The 18,420-nt window shown below is 42.0% G+C and overlaps 1 protein-coding gene across 1 annotated transcript; it reads left to right on the forward strand.

The window, feature by feature from the left end:
- The first annotated feature begins 4,676 nt into the window (after window positions 1–4,676).
- On the forward strand, window positions 4,677–13,425 carry ENC1 (ectodermal-neural cortex 1). Its single transcript, XM_026057411.1, has 2 exons — window positions 4,677–6,483; window positions 10,224–13,425. Exon 1 carries the CDS (start codon window positions 4,683–4,685, stop codon window positions 6,450–6,452), a length of 1,770 nt encoding a protein of 589 aa, XP_025913196.1. The 5' UTR covers window positions 4,677–4,682; the 3' UTR covers window positions 6,453–6,483; window positions 10,224–13,425.
- Window positions 13,426–18,420: the final 4,995 nt, after the last annotated feature.

Raw genomic sequence — 18,420 nt, forward strand, 5'->3', positions numbered from 1 at the left:
CAGCTGGAGCCGCGCTGCCCGCCGCTCCCCGGCACGGCCGGAGCCCGTCCCCCGCGGAACGGCGCTCGCTCTCGCCGGGGACCATGGTCGCCGCTGCTCGCAGCGGGCACCCAGGCGGCCGGCGGCAGTCAGCTGCACTGGCTGCTCAGTGTCTCCGGTGCGCGGCTGTCCGCGGGAGTGCCGGCTAGCCTCGCCGGTGGCCTCCGGCTTCCTCGGCGGGAGCGCGGGGATCCYGCAGCGGGGCCGAGGCAGGGCATGGAAATGACCGAGCGCCTCGCTGCTCCCGGAGCTGCCTGCGCCGCTGCCCTCCCTGCTCTGCTGCAGAAAGTTTTGCACGTGGTTATTGCTCTACACGGAAAAGCAAATGTGTTTTAATTCATCATACTGTGTCTTCGCCAGGTTGGGAAGAAAACCAGGAAGTTTGTTTTCAAGATGCTGGGAACTGTTTGGGTGTTATGATGTACTGAACTAGAGGGAATTTAGAGTTGGGTTTCTTTGTCTGCGTGTGGTGAGCAGTAATGCAGGAACAGCCTGCTTTGCTTTCCATCTCGCAGCAGGTCCCAGGAAGCCACTGACGCTGTGCTGCTGGAGGAGTGTAGGTAGGATCCGGGTTTGGCTCTGCAAAAATGACAGTATTGCTGCAGATTTAGCAACGGAAAGCCGTGTCAGATAAATAGGTGGAATATTTAGCAAGCAGATTTCCTTTCCTTCAGCAGTTTCACTGATTATAAATGAGAGAAGAGAAGAAAAAAAAAAAACCCAAGCCCCCATGTAATTACAAAGTCCTATTAAAATGAACCTATATCATGGATGGGCTGGTAATTTGAAAATACTTAATTTTTCGTTTGATTTAGGCTGAGACCTGCATGCTGCAAAGCTGTTAGGAAGTAGGGCAGGGAGGCTGTTGTTTAGTCTTAAGTAGTGTTTACTACTGGGCTGCTGTGACAAGTAGCTTGTTGAAGTATAATTATAAATCAAAGTCTTGGTTCAACCTCTGTTCCTAGATAAAATCTGTATCTGTAATTTACTGACCGCTTCTTATCTTTTACATACAAATATTATTATTTCTAAGGAAAAATTGCCTGAAGGGAGTTGACTCATTTTATTCAAGGTGAACATTTGCTCACTGACTGTGTAAATTACATCCACTGAAGTATTTGAGGCTTGCATAATTTCCAACACCAAACAGAGAAATCAGAGATGTCATTCATGCATTTTAATATTCTTGTATGATTCTGGACTGAGCTAATTGACAGAAACTGCAAAAGGGCATGTTCACAGAAACACTGCTTGTTAGTAAATTATAATAATTGCTTTTAAGGGTGTTTAACTATTCCATGTGTGAAGTCATCTTAACAACCACAGTGGAGAGGAAGAAGATATGTACAGATATGTATCTTTGTTCTGTTTGGGGAAATACGTTAGCTTATCTTAAATGTGAATTGGCATGCCTCGAATTCTTCTCAACAGAGGACATTGTGATGATACAGACACTGTTCTTGGAACAGTTCAAGACCAGCATATATGAAATCTGCAAGCAGTTCATAAGAAATGGCATTGCTCCCTGAAAGGCCAAGTCCTCTATGTAAGTGAGGTGAACCTGAGTGCTTTATTCAGTAGCTGCTCCAGAGTGGATCTTACCAATTTGTACAGCGGTGTTTGCTACTATGGCTATGGGTGGGCTTGGGCCACATGCAGTGATCTGTTCCCTCCCCTCTGCATGTGTTCTGTAGCTCACTAGCCTCCAGTATATGCGTTATTGCAGGGTGGTGTGTGGTGTGGTGGTGTTTGTTTAAGTTTGCTTCTATTTTGTTGTGATTATGGCTTCATTCAGAAAGATGCTTTGCGAGGGGTGCTTACAGGAGTACACAGCCCCACAAAAGATCTGAACTCCTGTGTTTGCAGTCTTTGACATGAACTCTCCTGCCCTATTTCAGAACCCTATGTGCGTCATAAAAAAGAAAGTTCTCAGTGTGCTCTGAATTCCTGCAAGATGTGGGTGTAAGGAGAGGAACTGTGTTTCCATAGAGACCCTGACATGACTAGATTGGGGTGTCTACACTTTCACCTAACTGGGATGGAGGGTGGGGGGCAATGAGCATCTTCAGATCCTGGTGATTTCATTGCCTCTAGTCAATAGGTGCATAGCGCCCACCCCTCTCCTGGCAATGCAGTTGGAATCCTGCAGAATTAGGTCCTCAGCCTGAGGAAAGCCAGTCTGTGGAGATCCAGTGAATGCTGTGTATTGTGTTGTAATAGCATTTAAAATGATAAAATGCCTGGAGAAGTTTTAAAAACTTGTGGGGAGATGCTTTGCCAGTGAAGGGTTCATCTTCCCATCTGTGCCCCCAAACTGTTCATGTACTAATATCTGAAGTCGTGACCCTTTCTGTAATCTTTTAGTTCCAGCAGGTCTGAACCTGAGAGTTTATGGTCAGTATAATCTTTCTGGCTAAAGATTAAGTGGGTAATTTTAGTCTGAGATTAGTGTTTGGGATCCTTGAATGCCATCTGAACCTTTACTATTTAACAGTTAATGAAATTGCCTTTAATGCAACTGTATTTTCCATGTAACTTGTGTTATGAAGACATTCCAGCCTCCTTAAGTTCTTCTGTGATTAGTGTTAGTGCATTTAATAGGTTGGTCTAGAGAGCATTGTTTAAAATAGCTTTCCAGACTGTGGCATAGTGGAGTGAGCCAGATATGCTGCCTTGTGGCCTTGATGGGAAGGTTTCCTCTCTGTTTCAGAAAACTTTGGATTGAGCACAGTATTCTGAACTGTGTTGCTCCTTCCTTTCAGTCTCAGTAAGACACACCATTTTCCACAGTAGAGGAGATGGGTTATAGTAGTTTTGTGGCAAGGTGGCAGAGTGTGTGGTGCGGTCCCCCCCCATGACTCAAGTGAAAGGTATATCACAGACTTGCTGTTACATGCAACAAGCCAGTTATTCTGTACATTATCACAGCTAGCCAGGAGGATGGTACTGGCTATGCTGCAGTCAAACTGCAGTTGTTGGAGGAGTATGTGTATATTCCATATATACACAGGATATTCTGAAATGGAGTCCATTGTTCAAACTAATCTGTATAGATTTTTGATTTTTGTTATGGATTCTGGTCATGTGAATCTAGGAAAGTAAATTTATTTATTTAAAAAAAATTAATAATGATGCACTTTTTTGAGGCTCTTTATGCTCTTGGGTCATCTTGTTTGAGGTCAGGTGATACTGTTTTCTTATGAATGGTGTGAAATGTGGGAAGATTTGGACAGTACTATATTGCTTAAATATGCTCAAAAATATGAATATGTTTGAGTCTGTGAGAGAGGGAAATATATCCGCATTAAAAACCACCACGAATGGCCCCAGGACATGCGCTGAGTTTGAGAATTGGGAGCTTCCCAAGTAGACTCTTACCATGTTCCTTATTTGAAGGTACCATAGAAGGGACTCTGGGCAAGAGCATATCATCGTAATTAGGAAAGCTCGGTTCTTTCCTTTCTCCAAGTTTCCTCTGCAGTCTGGGAAAAGATAAGTGAGATTATTAAAGCAGCGGTCACAGCCATAGGTTGCACTAGCTCTGTATGCTTCGTCTCCTCTTACTTGCACTGTGGCTTTTTGGCCATTAGCTTTATGTGGTTGCCAGTATTCCTCCCTTTCCCAGTGTTCCATGCTGTCTTGGCTTAACTCTTAATTATCACTGAAAACTTGCTCTTGTAATGGTACATAGACCTGCCTATCATGGCAGAAAATGGTAACATTCACCTCCAAACAGGGGCTGAGCAGCATTGTGTTTGAGAGGAGTAGGGTAGCAGTGTGGGATGTCTTGTGTTTTACCTCTCCAGACCCCCAAAGTAACCAGTAGCTGCTCGTGGCTTGTGCTCTGAGTCCTGACTCCTAAGGTGGCTTCAGAATAGTAATGTTTTGGTGACTTCAGCTGATACTCAAAACACATCTTCCTGCTGACTCTGTGTATGTTCTGTATCACTCTATAGCAGGCAGCTGCTGGCAAAGATCAAGATATAATCTCTACAATTTAGCCATAGTATTTTTTTAAAAGTTTGGCAACTAAAATTATGATGCTTGCTAGGCTTTCATTTTAAGATTCCCTTTTTCTTTCTCTGATGTTGCATATGGAATCATTATACCAAAGAGAAGCTTCCTAATGGGATTAGTAGGTTTTTGTTCCCCATGCAGCTTTTGACATTCCTTAGGTATTCTGTCTGGTAGCTCTTCCTGCTATGATTCAGTACAGGAGAATGTTTCAAGCATATGCATGTGTACATATGTAATGAATCAGCTGGACTAGATTGGGGAAGGGTGAGAAAATCATTTCTGGTTCTTTTCCTTTCCCCTCCAACTTACTTGCTTACTATACTGTTATGAAAGTTGGAAATCAGGTTTCCCAAGATAAACCTGCTCTTGGGCAACAAATTTAGAGTATGTCACTTAGGAGAGTCATCTTACATAAAAATAAACACATGCCAAAGGTAGAGGCAATTCTTTGTCCACTCATCTTTAACTTAAGGCTTTGTGGGGGGGGGTTGTTTGTTTTTTTTTTCCTCTTCTTCTTCTTCTTCCAGTGGAAAACAGCTATGTTCATTATTACTTTTACATAACAAAAAGTGTAGCTGTCTCATTAATCTTACTACATTTTTCTTTGTTTATAGGTGTGGAAGAAAATGTCAGTCAGCATGCATGAGAATCGCAAATCTAGGGCCAGTACTGGCTCCATAAACATATATTTATTCCACAAATCATCCTATGCTGACAGTGTCCTTACTCACCTGAACCTTCTGCGTCAACAGCGTCTCTTTACAGATGTGCTTCTCCATGCTGGGAACAGGTCATTCCCCTGCCACAGAGCTGTTCTAGCTGCTTGTAGCCGCTATTTTGAAGCAATGTTCAGTGGAGGACTGAAAGAGAGCCAGGATAGTGAAGTCAACTTCCATAATTCCATTCACCCGGAAGTCTTAGAGCTTCTTCTGGACTACGCATATTCCTCCAGGGTTATCATCAACGAGGAGAATGCGGAGTCACTGCTGGAGGCTGGCGACATGCTAGAGTTCCAGGACATTCGGGATGCTTGTGCAGAATTTCTAGAGAAAAACCTTCATCCCACAAACTGTCTCGGCATGCTGCTGCTGTCAGATGCTCACCAGTGCACCAAGCTTTACGAACTCTCTTGGAGGATGTGCCTTAGCAACTTCCAGAGCATCAGTAAAAGTGAAGACTTCCTCCAGCTGCCAAAAGACATGGTAGTGCAGCTCCTTTCCAGTGAAGAATTAGAAACTGAAGATGAAAGGCTGGTGTATGAGTCAGCTATCAACTGGGTCAACTATGACCTGAGTAAGCGTCACTGTTATCTGCCTGAGCTATTGCAGACGGTCAGACTGGCTCTCTTGCCAGCCATATACCTTATGGAGAATGTAGCAATGGAAGAACTTATCACCAAGCAAAGGAAAAGCAAAGAGATTGTAGAAGAGTCAATAAGATGCAAGTTAAAGATCTTACAGAATGATGGAGTGGTCACTAGTTTGTGTGCCAGACCCCGTAAAACTGGCCATTCGCTCTTTCTTTTGGGTGGCCAAACCTTTATGTGTGACAAGCTGTACCTGGTGGACCAAAAGGCAAAGGAGATCATTCCGAAGGCTGACATCCCAAGTCCACGGAAAGAGTTCAGCGCTTGTGCCATAGGCTGCAAAGTGTATATCACGGGAGGACGGGGATCAGAAAATGGAGTCTCCAAAGATGTATGGGTGTATGACACTCTTCACGAGGAGTGGTCAAAGGCTGCTCCCATGCTGGTAGCTAGGTTTGGGCATGGCTCTGCTGAACTCAAGCACTGTTTGTATGTAGTAGGAGGACACACCGCGGCAACTGGTTGCCTTCCAGCTTCACCATCAGTATCCTTAAAGCAAGTAGAACAATATGACCCTGTGACCAATAAATGGACCATGGTTGCCCCACTCCGAGAGGGAGTAAGCAATGCAGCTGTAGTCAGTGCAAAGCTTAAGCTATTTGCTTTTGGGGGTACCAGTGTTAGCCATGACAAGCTGCCCAAAGTTCAATGTTACGATCAGTGTGAAAACAGATGGACAGTACCAGCCACCTGCCCCCAGCCCTGGCGCTACACGGCTGCAGCTGTTCTGGGTAACCAGATTTTTATTATGGGTGGAGATACTGAATTCTCTGCGTGCTCTGCTTATAAATTCAACAGTGAGACATACCAGTGGACTAAGGTGGGAGATGTGACAGCTAAGCGAATGAGCTGCCATGCAGTGGCATCTGGAAACAAATTGTATGTTGTTGGAGGCTACTTTGGCATTCAGAGATGCAAAACGTTAGACTGTTATGATCCCACGTTAGATGTATGGAACAGCGTAACAACTGTGCCCTATTCATTAATTCCAACGGCATTTGTCAGCACATGGAAGCACCTCCCCTCATAATTGTGTGTATGTTGCAATTACAAATTATCAGGTAAGAAATAGCACTTTTGAATTCTACTGTAATAGTGCTTTTCACAATGCTTTCCAGCAGCCGCTCTCAGAGAGGGTGAGTATATTCAATCCAATTTTACAGCTGAAATGACTGAGGCGCATATATTCAGCGGCTATTGCAAGTCAGACATCAAATCTGTGACAGAGCCAGAAGCTGAAACTAGTTTGCCACACTTCCTGTGTGAAATTCACGTTATGGGCCCTTTTGCTGTGTGATTGAGATGTTGAAAATGCCCTTTTTGCTAGGCCCTATACTTGTGGGAAATACAGTTAAGCTGTAGGAAACCGATTCCTGCTCTGCGCTTAAATACTACACGCGTTCTAAACAGGGTTGGATGCTATTTTCCTGATTGTGCAGGACAGGTCACTCTGTATATACAGGTCACTCTGTATATGCAGTATCAGTGCCCAAAAATGATATTGTAAATTCCAACTTGAAGCCTGATAGTGAATTCACTTGAATTTCCAGGCAGACAGCCTTAGGGGAAAGTTGCTGTTTTCCATCCATGAAAGGTGTTTGCAAGCACCTCAGGCCTAATTTGCCATCTCACCCAGATGGCAAGGGTTGCACCTGCCTCGACTAAGGTTGAATTTGGCCCACTGACATGCTTCAAAATAGTTATGGTCATATATGTCGGACTAGATACAGTGTCAGGAAGACATACAATTAATATTGCTGGCTGACATAATTACGCAGTCTGTAGCATGCACTGTTCCAAAACAATTTAATTATACATAATGGGCCAAGCTCTCACCAAATGCAACTTCAGCATTGTATCTCCTCACAAGCATGTCTGAATTTGGTCTTGCTTTTTTGTTGTTGTGCATTCCTCATTTTTAGGAGTAGTGGAGAAAAAGTTAATGAAGAAACACTGAAAAAGCTGGGCATCTACAAGTATTGTCAATATTTTTCAAATCTGTTTTGTCATGCTAGACTACTAACCATTGTTTCAGCTATTTCTAATTTTTCATAATTTTTCAACTTTTCCAGAATTACATCACTTAAAATAAGTCATTGACATTTTCCAGAGCTATTAATCTAGTTATTTTGCAACAAATCTGGCAAACTTCCTTCGGTGTTGTATTCTTCCCCCACCCCAATCCACTTCAGACTTCAGTACAGAATCATAGTTACAACTAGCCAACCAAACAAATGTAGCGGCATGCTTAATCCTAAATAATCCATACCCTGTGAGTAGTAATTCTTTTTTTTATTTGAACAATGTGTAATGTAACCATGAATCCAGGCAGGTTAGAAGGAACAAGGCAAATAAATGCAGTTGAAGTAATTAGATGAGCTCTGCATTTGCATCTAAGTTACCTAGAAATTCAGACYGATGTAACTCCTCTGGAAAAAAAGTAAGAGCAGCTTGTGTTTAAAGACTCCCTAGGCTCTTCTTTTTGGGACAGATCCTATTTTCTCCTGAGTATCTTTATCAGTGGAGACATGTGCTAACTCTTGCAGTAAAAATATGAAACCCAAATGTATTTGAAGCAGTGTAGGTATAAGTATATACCTAGATATTTAGTAGTAGTTGTGAAATTACTCTCTGTGGTGAACCGGGGATTCATTTTATAATCTGACTTTCAGCTGATTGGGAGTTTTGATGCAGTAAGGAATACAAGATTGGGCCCGTGCAAAGTAACTGATCAGAGTAGAAATCTAATGTGAAATTGGACTGTGGTGTGCCTTTAGCTTTCTCTTCAAGCTGAATAACCATCTGAGACATTGCATCTCTCCTTTCTTTTTGTTTTGTTTTTCCCAGACTTACTCTTGTGAAAGCAGGGCTGTGGCATCCATTCAGCCTTAAGCCCTGGAGACTTACCATATCCTGAGTGCTAGGGAGTAATCACGTCTCCCTGACAGAGAGAGAGCAAATAGAAGCCTTGATTTCTTTGAGATGACTTCCTCGCTAGCTGGGAAGGACATCTGTAAATCTTCAGTCAATTTCTATTATTACTCACTTTCAGCAGTTCTCAGTGTTATCAGAACAGTAGTATTGAATGCTCAGACTCAGGTCTGTGCCAAGAAAAATATTGACTTATTCTTCTGAGACTGACTGAATTGTTCTAAAGTTTACAGCACATGAGACAGAGTGTTTTATTTTGAAAAATAGTCCTCGGAGTATAACGGTGCAAAAAGCTTTCATTTGCTTTGCAGTATCTTGTTAAACGCCATTATTTTAGCTTCATTAACACACTAGATAACAGGATGAACGCAACCGTAAGCTGAAGTCTCTCCAGTGCTGTGTGCTCATCCAGAAAGTAGGGTTTTTTCTACTGACTCCTGCTGCTTTGTCAGTGGGTGGGAGGGACAAAAAGGGAATTACTTCTGATTACCGTCTGTTTTCATGGCTCTGTGTGGCCCCAGTCTGACAGCTTTTAGGAAGACTTTAGTCTGCTTTGTCCCTTTCCTCAAACTTGGGGCTTTTGAGTAGGTTGGGGATTTTTTTTTCCTCCTCCTTGGAATTGTTTTAACTTTTTTCAAGTTCATCCCACGACAGGAAACATTGTTTTGGCTTCAGTGTTGATACGTACGTTTCAGTGGGAAAAATGACATGCTACCCTGAGGAATGTCTAGAAAAGACTAATCAACACTAAGTACAGAAAACTTTGGAAGTAATGAAGATGGTCTGTTCGCAAATGCACAACTGCAGAGACTTGGTGCTTTAGGCTGTTATGCAGGCTTCTGTGTTTCCTGTGAGTGTTCCCTGTTGTCCTTAGACATCACAGCTTGAAAGATTCGTGGTATGTTCAAATGAACTGTGAGTTCGCTGAAGCTCCTTTGCATTGTAATGGTGTAGGATTTGCCCCCCAAAATTCCAGCAGTGCTGTCAGAAATGATTCTAATAAGCTGATGATGGTTTGGAAGCTGACATTTTAATACAGCTTCATAATGAAAGAGGAAAGCACAATCTCAGCGTCCAAGGGCTGAATTGTTCATTGAATAATCTATTTTTATAAAAGACTTCGGGATGGAATTGTTGATGCATGGTGCATTGCTGTGTGAAAAGAAATGAGGCAGACTTCTGCTGTAATGAATAGCAGAGAAGTTTTAAGTAAGGGGATTAATGTGCCCCTCTTTATATGGTGAAAAAATTCAATTCAGAGTTCTTAATGGTGAACATAGGCATTGGTGTGTGGTGTGAGACACTCTTCCCTCCTCTTCTGCTTTACTCCAACCAGGTTTGCCTTGATCCGGGGATAGAAAAAAACTCTTTGCACTGTATGTTCAAGTGGGCTTTTATGGGAGAGAAGTTATACAAGGTTATTTTCACTTAAACCAAACAATTCCACAAACCTTTAACATTTTTGGGAAGCATAGAGTAGTAGGATGCAAAGTCCATCAGACTGAGCCGTATTGGGCCAATGCAATTTAGCTTCCAAATGACTTTATTTATATCCAAAGAAAAAATCAGGTAGTCTTTCTGGGGTCGGTGGGATGGCTTGCAGGGTAAGGCTAGTTGCATAATAAAGGCAGAATCTGACCCTAAGTAACTATGTGCTTGGCTGGCTTATTTATCAGTAGTTGGCTATTAAACAGGAGCACTAAGCTGGGAGTGGGGAGAAGGGAGGGAAACCCATCAACTGGATTGTATCCTAAGCCTAGCCTGTAGCTTTTCTTTGACATCTAACAAAAACCTTATGGAATACTGTCTCAGCAAAACCCTTGAAGCCTTTTCCTTTTTTTTCTTTTTTTTTCCCTCCCCATGCTTTTAGCTATACTCCATTATTTGGAGAAGAAAATTGGAACCTCAAATCTGGAGAAACGGTTTTAATGAAGAAAATCGTTCAGTGTCTTTTGCATTTGAAGAAAATCATCTGCACCTTGTAAATTATCTAACCTAGACATGAAGGAACAGGAGGAAAAAACTGTCTCTGGTGCTTCAGCACATGGTTTAAATATGAATGAATGAACCTGATCTGGAACTATGATCTGGTCCTTGTGCTAGTAATTGTGGATTAATGCCAATATTAATCAGTCCTTCAAAGGAGAAATAAAGAGACAGAACTTCTCTGAGCTGTGCAGCACACAACTCTCGATTTTCATGGACTCCACTGTTTGTGTCTGAAATTTGAAAAGGCTGTCACCTCTCTGTGTGATGGTGTGAAGTGCCAGCACCAGCTGCAAGGGAAGCAGGCCAGGTCTGGAGCAGTGAGATGTCACTGTGAATGAAGATGCAGTGGTATTACTGCAGAACTCTGCTTACTGGAGCAAGCTTCTCTGTGGGCAATGCCTACAGCAGCTTTTAGATGCCCATGTTGTGTTGTCCTGTGTGCAGTGAGTAACCTTCTGTTTGATAAGGAACAGCACAGTGGTGAAATGTTTTTGCAACAGTGGAGAACAAAACTGATGTCCCCGATGCTTATTGTTCCCTTTCCTCCCTGTATTTATAAGTAATTCAGACTGTCCCATTCCTGTTATGTTACTTGTTGTAGATACAGTTATTTATTGTTCAGTGCTTGCATGCTGAAACAATGCCTGCAATTGTCTTCATGTGGTCAGGGCTTGTGTGAATTGTTGTATGTTTTGCACATTTTGTGATCACTGACTTGCTCTGCTGCACAAAGAAAGAAAACTGAGTAACAGTTGGAGGTGGGAAGGAGGGGTCGCTTCCCAGTTGGAAATGGAAGGATTACAAAGTAGGATCTTAAATTACACACATACTAAAGGAAGAAGCCATGGAGGTCACTTTCTCAGGCCACCAGCTCCCCAGGTTGCATGTGGTGTGTCTTGTAGATGGTGTCCCTGCTACGTTTCATTTGCTGGTCATGCCTTTGAATTTCTAGTCTGGAAATAGCCCAAATCACTTACAACTCTCTCTTTGTGCAGCTTCCTGATTGCAACGCAAATACTGTGGAATAGCTTCTGGATACCAAGCCCAGATGAAGTCATTGTCCAAAGTTATTTATTTATTTATTGGGTTAATAAATAGGGGGTACTTACAGTATAGCCACATTGACCTGAATGAGTAGAGTATGGCTGATTCAAGAATAAAAACAAAACATTTAAGATAGGTTAGTGACGAAGTCTTAAAAAAAGAAAAAGCAGAACAGCAATTTTGCACTGACTGGGTAGGCTCATCCCTCTGGATTTCAGAGGGGCAGCTGAGTGGGAGGTGTCAAAGACCCAAGTGCCCTAGCAAAATGAGGATAGAAAATGAATTTCAAAACTCTTAACCTTAAAAATAGCCCTCAAACTCTGCTGCCTCTTCTTTTCCATAGCCAGGTATGTCTTTAAACATTTGGGTGCTCAGAAGTGTCAGGTACAATCCTGAGAAGCCAAACTTTAATTTTATAAAGAAATTCGTTTATTTTTATCAGTCTGGTCTTGAGACAGGTATGAAGCTACTCTTTTTCCTCTGGATTTCAGAAGCTTATGTTTCACAGATGCTTTCTTTGCCAGATTCTGTTACGAAGCATGTATTGTATTGTGTTTTTTCCTAAGTGTTTAGAGAGCCCGATTTAACTAGTGCATTCAGTACCATGGTTGATGTATGCCACAGTATAAGTAAAGAGTTTGCATGGGTGCATGCAAAACAGAAATAGTCACATTGGTGATGCTTGCCTTTCTCTGTGACAGTGATGTAGCTGTATTTGTGAAAACTTTATCATCTAAAAGTATTAACACTGGTCACTGAAAATTTCTTTATGCTGCCTTACATTTGACTTGCTGTTTGGAGTAGATAGACCCTTACATTTCAGAAATAGGATGTTTGGAGTTCTGCAGGTACTGAGAGAACATTGCTTAATTATCGAAGGCAATGGCTTTTTTTTTTTTTTTTTTTAAGGGTAAGGCCCAGCTAGATGTGAACAGTTACAATTATAGTTCTGCTGGTTAAATTGATCTGTTGAAAGAACAGATTTTTTAAAAAGTGTTTAAACTCACAGCCTTCTCCTCTGAATTGGTTCTTTTCTCTTATATGGCTTTTAAGCAATACAAAAACACCTTAGATAGAATAGATCTTCTTTCTATAACCCTTTACTTGCCCAGGTTGTCCTGTTGAAGTAAACAGGATTGAATTGCTGTTGCCTTTCATCTTGTGGATCACTCCTGTGAATGCAAAGTGAGCCATAAAATCAGACTTCCTGTGTTTTGCTTGTCCTCTCCCCAGGCATTAGTCACTACATGAGGTACAAGGAAGTGAAGAACCAGGTCCCCAGGGGACCCCTTGCTTGAATAAGGGCATATAGGTTCAAGACCTGTTTTCTCCATCAAATTGATTAGAGTCGAGACGTGAAGCTGCACTGCGTCTATTTAGCTTACAACACAATTCTGTTTTGTAGCACCATGCAACTTCCGAAAGTGGGATGAATTTTCTGCAGCTGTTTCCAAAGTCGTGGTCTGCTTTCAAGTCCTCGATTAATTCCTGTGTGTAGGCTGAAGGAAGCTGAAGTCAGGGTGGGCCTCTGGCTCTGCAGGGAATACGCTGGGCTCTTGCTTTTTGAATTGATGTGGGAATCCTGGCTAGCTGCTTGATCATTCCAGTCCTGCAAAACACCCCACACTTTGAAACAAATGCAATTCACAGCGGAGTGCACACAAAAACCTTGGCATAAGACGAGAAGGTTCCTCTTATTTTGCAGGCTGGTTGCTGTAGAAACATATAACAAAGGACAGCCTTCCTCTTCTGGTATAATTGTGTAGCCCCTTTTCTCTAGGTCTGACACCTGTCTGAATAAGAGTGATTAGAGCAGAATAATGTTCCCTTTCCTGGCAATTGAAGATGCGGTTCACGTACTAAAAGAAAACTGTACAAGTGAAGAAGTAAAATGTCTGTGTTGTGTGTTTTTGTTTGCTACTACATCTTAAGGTTTTGTAAAACTTGCATTTTTTTTTTCACAATGTGAAACTGAAGGTCAATAAATTATTAGAGATTTTCTCTTTGGATCATTTCTTTTAAAGGTTGTCTCTCTTCCTCCCCTCCACTCCCCCCTGCAGAAATGTTTTAAATCCTTTATAATGTTCTTTTCCTGTCCTTTTAATAAAAAGACATCAACAACTGCAGTTCACTGCTTTGGTTTAAGCTTCTGCTTCAGTTGCACTTCCCTTTGTTCTGTTCTGCTGCTGTTACTGTGATCTGTATCTCAGAGTTCAGCAGTTAAACTCTGAGAGCCTCAAAACGTTTAACAGGAAATGCAAGTTCATTGGTGCTTGCAGTACAGTGTAGTGCCTGATATGACTTGGAAGCAGAATTAGGCATCTCAAATCCTTCATAATTATTCTCAAGGAAAAAAAATACTGGCTGTGTATAAAGCATTCCAGTTGTTTTATATAATACACACATATAGCCAAACTCTTTGATCTTTTAAGCTCATTTACATCTTTTATTTTGTTTTAAAAAATATGCTGTTGATTTTGTTGTGTTGTTGGCTTAGGACCTCTCTGGCCTTAAGGTGTCCCTGACTGCTGTCCAGATCTAAAATCAAGTTACGCAGTGGCATTCGTAAAATTGGTATAACCTAGTAGTCCAATTGCGCAAGTCTGCTTAATATTGGCCTGTTGTCCTGCTTTGAAAAGGCTGTTCCACAGATGTCAGTCCATCACTTTGGAGCAAAGGAAGAAGGCATTTCTTCCTTGCTTGGGTTGTCTCACTGCCTACCATCTCATCCCTTTGCCTGTACAGTTCTGAAGAAGGAAATAAAAGCAACAAGCCTTAGGAGGTGTCCGCAGGTCACAGCACAGTGCAATGAAGATATTGATGCTTCAGTTGCCATCACTAGTCTGTACAGCACGGCCTCTGGCACTGAGTGCACAGCCTTCTGAGCCTGGCCCTGGGAATGAAATTGTAGTGCTTATTTAGCAGAGATAAGAGAAAGGTAAGGTAATAGCAGGAGGGAGTATTGCTTCCTGCAAGAATGAACTTTTCTGAAATCTCTTAATCTTTCTACATGTTTTAAGATTCCTGTAGCTGCCCCCTGAAAGCTACAGGCTTCTTCAGGATGATTATCTGCCCAAAAGAGTAAGGGTCACAATATTAAGTGACTTAATTGTCTAACCCCTGCTCAGTTACCCTGTGTTTGAGGTATTTGCAATCAGCCTTGGATGGGGGTGGAATGCTTAGAGAATTTTGAAATATGAAAGATATTGTAGAAATCAGCCTTCTAACAGAGTAGGAAAAGGTTAAATCAGTTAGTGCTCATTGCAAACTCTTTGCTTAACAATAACCTGGGTCTTATTGGATTTGCATTTTACCAGGACCTGGGATGCTTATAGCAGCACTGGGCGTGAATAGACTGCTGTAGCCTGACTCACTGGTGTCATTTTAGGGTGCCAGGTTGCTTACTGGAGGACTTTCATGGATTCAGACTCCCCTTTCTTGGCTTTGAATGCAGAAGGCTTCTCATACTGGAGGTCTGATATGTATGATGAGAATTTAAAATAGATAATTTACATTTAAATTTAAAATAGATAGCTGATAACCTGTAAAATAGACACCTCCAAGGCATCGGCACTGTTAACGGTAAGTATGAATACTAAATGCTTTCAATGAATAGAAAGGAATCAGTTCATTAGCACTGAATAAGGCTCCATCCAGCATACCTGGGTGATCAGCCCTGACCTGAGAAAGTCTTAAAGGCTTTGTCTATACTAGTAAATTGAACGTGCCTGGGAACAGTCTCTGGTGCTGAGGCCAGCTGGCATGAAACAGCCGACATCTCTTTGAGCAACCCCTCTTCCCTGCAAGACAGGGTGGCTGCAGGCAAGCTGTTTGGGGTGGCCGCTGGAATGCTCTGGCTCCTGAACCCTGCCCAGGAACGCTTTGGAGGAGTGCAAGTTTGCACGGGCCAAAAACATGCCAGGGACCGTTCAAACAGTTTAGCAGAACAGACAATCGTGTTCCACAGCCTGGGAACATTCCTGAGCATGGTTTAATTTATTGCTGTAGTTGTAGCCAGGATGTCCGAGAAACATCATATTTAGATTCTGGATAACTGGGCAGAAGCTGTCTGACATAGCATTAATGACTTAAAATGCTGCTGAAGGTGGAGGAAAGAATGCTGTCTTGGAGTCACCAGGACCTTGATAAATGGAAAAGATGGGTTCTGAAGGGATGGAGAGATACTGCTTCTTCCAATGCTGTATCATGAACCTTTAGAAGTGCTGAGAGAACTACCCATGTGTGTATGAAGAATCACTTGTGCACCTGAAGGTAAGAGATGGAAGGATCCTTAGGGCTTTGCAGGAGCAGGTGTAGTATTTTCATGTTCTGGTTTAAAAAAAACAAAATGCAGTGAAACTTGGTCATGAAGAGACAGCTTAAGTGTCCATGCGGGTTTCCATACATGTGCTAGTATCTTTGACCAGCAAATACTGAGGAGCAGAATGAGACAAGCTAAGGCTCTTTCATCTAAAAGGATCACTAGTCCCCAGCTTAACTGGCATATCATTCCTTTTGGCACTTATACTTCTAAAACTTGTAAAATTTACTCCCCTCCATGGTGTGGTAAGGCTGAGATCTGGAATGATAATCTGGCCTATCATGTTTGTGTGTGTGCGTATGAAACACACAGAAACATGCACAGCGATCACAGGAAAATGTGCAGTTTAGTCAAGTCTTTATACATGGGTGTGGCATGAAATAAAACAAAAATTCCCTCAATGGTTAACATACACACATGCACAACAGGACCATCTGTCCTGTATGTGCCTTTAATAATGGTCTGTGAATTTTAAAGTATCAGTATTTGTTAAAATGGTATGTTTAAATATGAGAGTCAGCCTTAAGACTAAAAATGTACATAAAACATGACTGTGAATTAAAATGAGTAGTTAACTAAATTACAAATCTTTTTCATAATCATGTTTAGGCTATGCTTCTGGCTTGACATTGCTCTGACAGTCCCAGGAAACCAAATTAGACAATGTGTCCTTTTGTGTGTGTGTGTCTAGTTACCCTAGAAACCATAATCTTTATCTCTGAAGCGATGGGGAGCTATGAAGGAGGCAAAGCAACTGGAATTTCTGCAAAGTCCCCTCCTAATCCTACTTCTATGTTATCAGATATTTAGTAAATTATTTCACACGTGTGCTGGATGAAATTCATTAGATATTTTCTAATCACTGTGTGCAACTTGTGGGTCATATCCAGTGCTTTGATTTAGAGGTGAAGTTTATGGTTGACTGTTATTCATTTCAGTGAACCATACTGAAATAAGCCCAAGTCACAAGTATAAGCTGTAAGATTTAACATATTTGCAGTTTCTTCCATGAGATTTCAGTGTATCTCATCACATTTCATCACAACAGTTTCATGAAGGAGTAAAAAAATACTTAGTCCCAGCACAAGGCAGGGAAGCTGGTGCATGCTGGATTTTTCAAAGCATGCAACAGGAGTCATTGCCTGGATATTTTCAGCGCCTTATCATAGAGCCACGGTATGCACTATTCCAGTGAATGATATTTCAGGTTTTTCTGCAAGACTGTTTGTGAAAACCTTTTTTTTATTCACATGGTTAACTGACTTGAGAAGCAGTTAAACTGTTTACAGAGTCGATATCTCCCAGGATTAGCAGAAATAGAGGGGACTTGTCACAAGGTAAACATTAATGGGCTGGCATTTTATATAGTGGTCTCACGTAGGGAGCAATAGCTTTTTCAGGAAAACGGTTACTCTTTAGCTAAAGACAGCTGATAGGAAGGAGACAGGTTTAGGGAGCTGTTGGTAGCAGCTTATTTACATAGAATCAAAATGTCATCATGGTCTATAGCATTCCTTAAAATTGTGAGAGGTACTGAGCAAAAGAAAGAAAGATGCAGGTCTGCCTTTTTTTCTTAAAGTGATAGATTTTCTTCTCAGTTCAAAAATATAACCATCTCATCTTAAAAATATTTTAGAGTAGTTTAAAGTCTGGGGATCACTGTAAAGTGACTCACGCAACTCAAATTTTCTTCTAGGATGAATTGTTGGCTGGAATGGCCTGGATCAAAGTACTCAAACTGACTGAGGGGAGAAAAGTTTAGTGAGTGGATTGGTAAAAGTGTCCCTGCGCACACAGAATAGTGCTCCAGCTCCCACACACAGACTCCCATTTACACACAGACTTGCTCCTTATTTTCTTTCATTTCTGTCTTTGCTCTTCCAGCCCATTCCCACATAGACTTCTGCCCAAGCTCGTTCAGTTAGTAGGGAAGAGCAGCAAACCTAGCAAAAATAGGGAAGAAGAGAATTAGCATAGATGAAAAGCAAACTGGGCTGAAGTCATGAGTGCTTGTGGTCCAAAGCGGCCCTAACATCACCCTGGGAGACATGCCTTGTCTGCAGGCCCTCGTTGCCAGTGCTGCCCATTCACCTTGCCCAGAGGCAAGGCATGTGTAGACCAAAATACATAAAAAGCGAGGCTGGGACAACGTGATGCCCCAACTCTTCCCTGAGAGCCCTGCTGCCTGTGGTGAAAGCTAGGACAGTTCAGACAGTGATCTCATCCAGGCAGGACAAAAAAGGGGAGAGAGAAGCTGTCTCCTCCGTGCTGCTCCGCTGAGCACAACTTGGGTTCACAGGTAAATTGCTTTTGATGCATTCACTTGCACATTGCCATTGAATTTGGTCCAGAGGCTGTATCCCATGGCCTGATAATCCTGCAGAGGATCAGCCTGTGTCTCACTCTGCCTGTATGGAAGAGTGTTAGCCCCATTTTCTTATGGCTCACGGCTATTAGCTGTTTGTATTTGGCACAGGCCCTTATCTAGCTGTTTCTGGTTAACTTTGCAAACCCTGAAAATACCCATGTCATAAGGTAAGATCTGATGTGTTAACTAGTGTTTTGTTAGCTTTAAAAGGTTAGTAATCAGTGCTGATGTATGTCCTTTTCTATTTAGCTGAAACGCCTTTCATCTTTGTTCCTGAATAAAAAGTTCTGGAACAGTTTGATGCATGTGCTCTTGGTAAAAGCTTCAGCAACCACCTTGCTGTGC

The sequence above is a fragment of the Apteryx rowi genome, unplaced genomic scaffold, assembly GCF_003343035.1.
Source record: "Apteryx rowi isolate R43461 unplaced genomic scaffold, aptRow1 scaffold_139, whole genome shotgun sequence".
Taxonomy (NCBI): domain Eukaryota; kingdom Metazoa; phylum Chordata; class Aves; order Apterygiformes; family Apterygidae; genus Apteryx; species Apteryx rowi.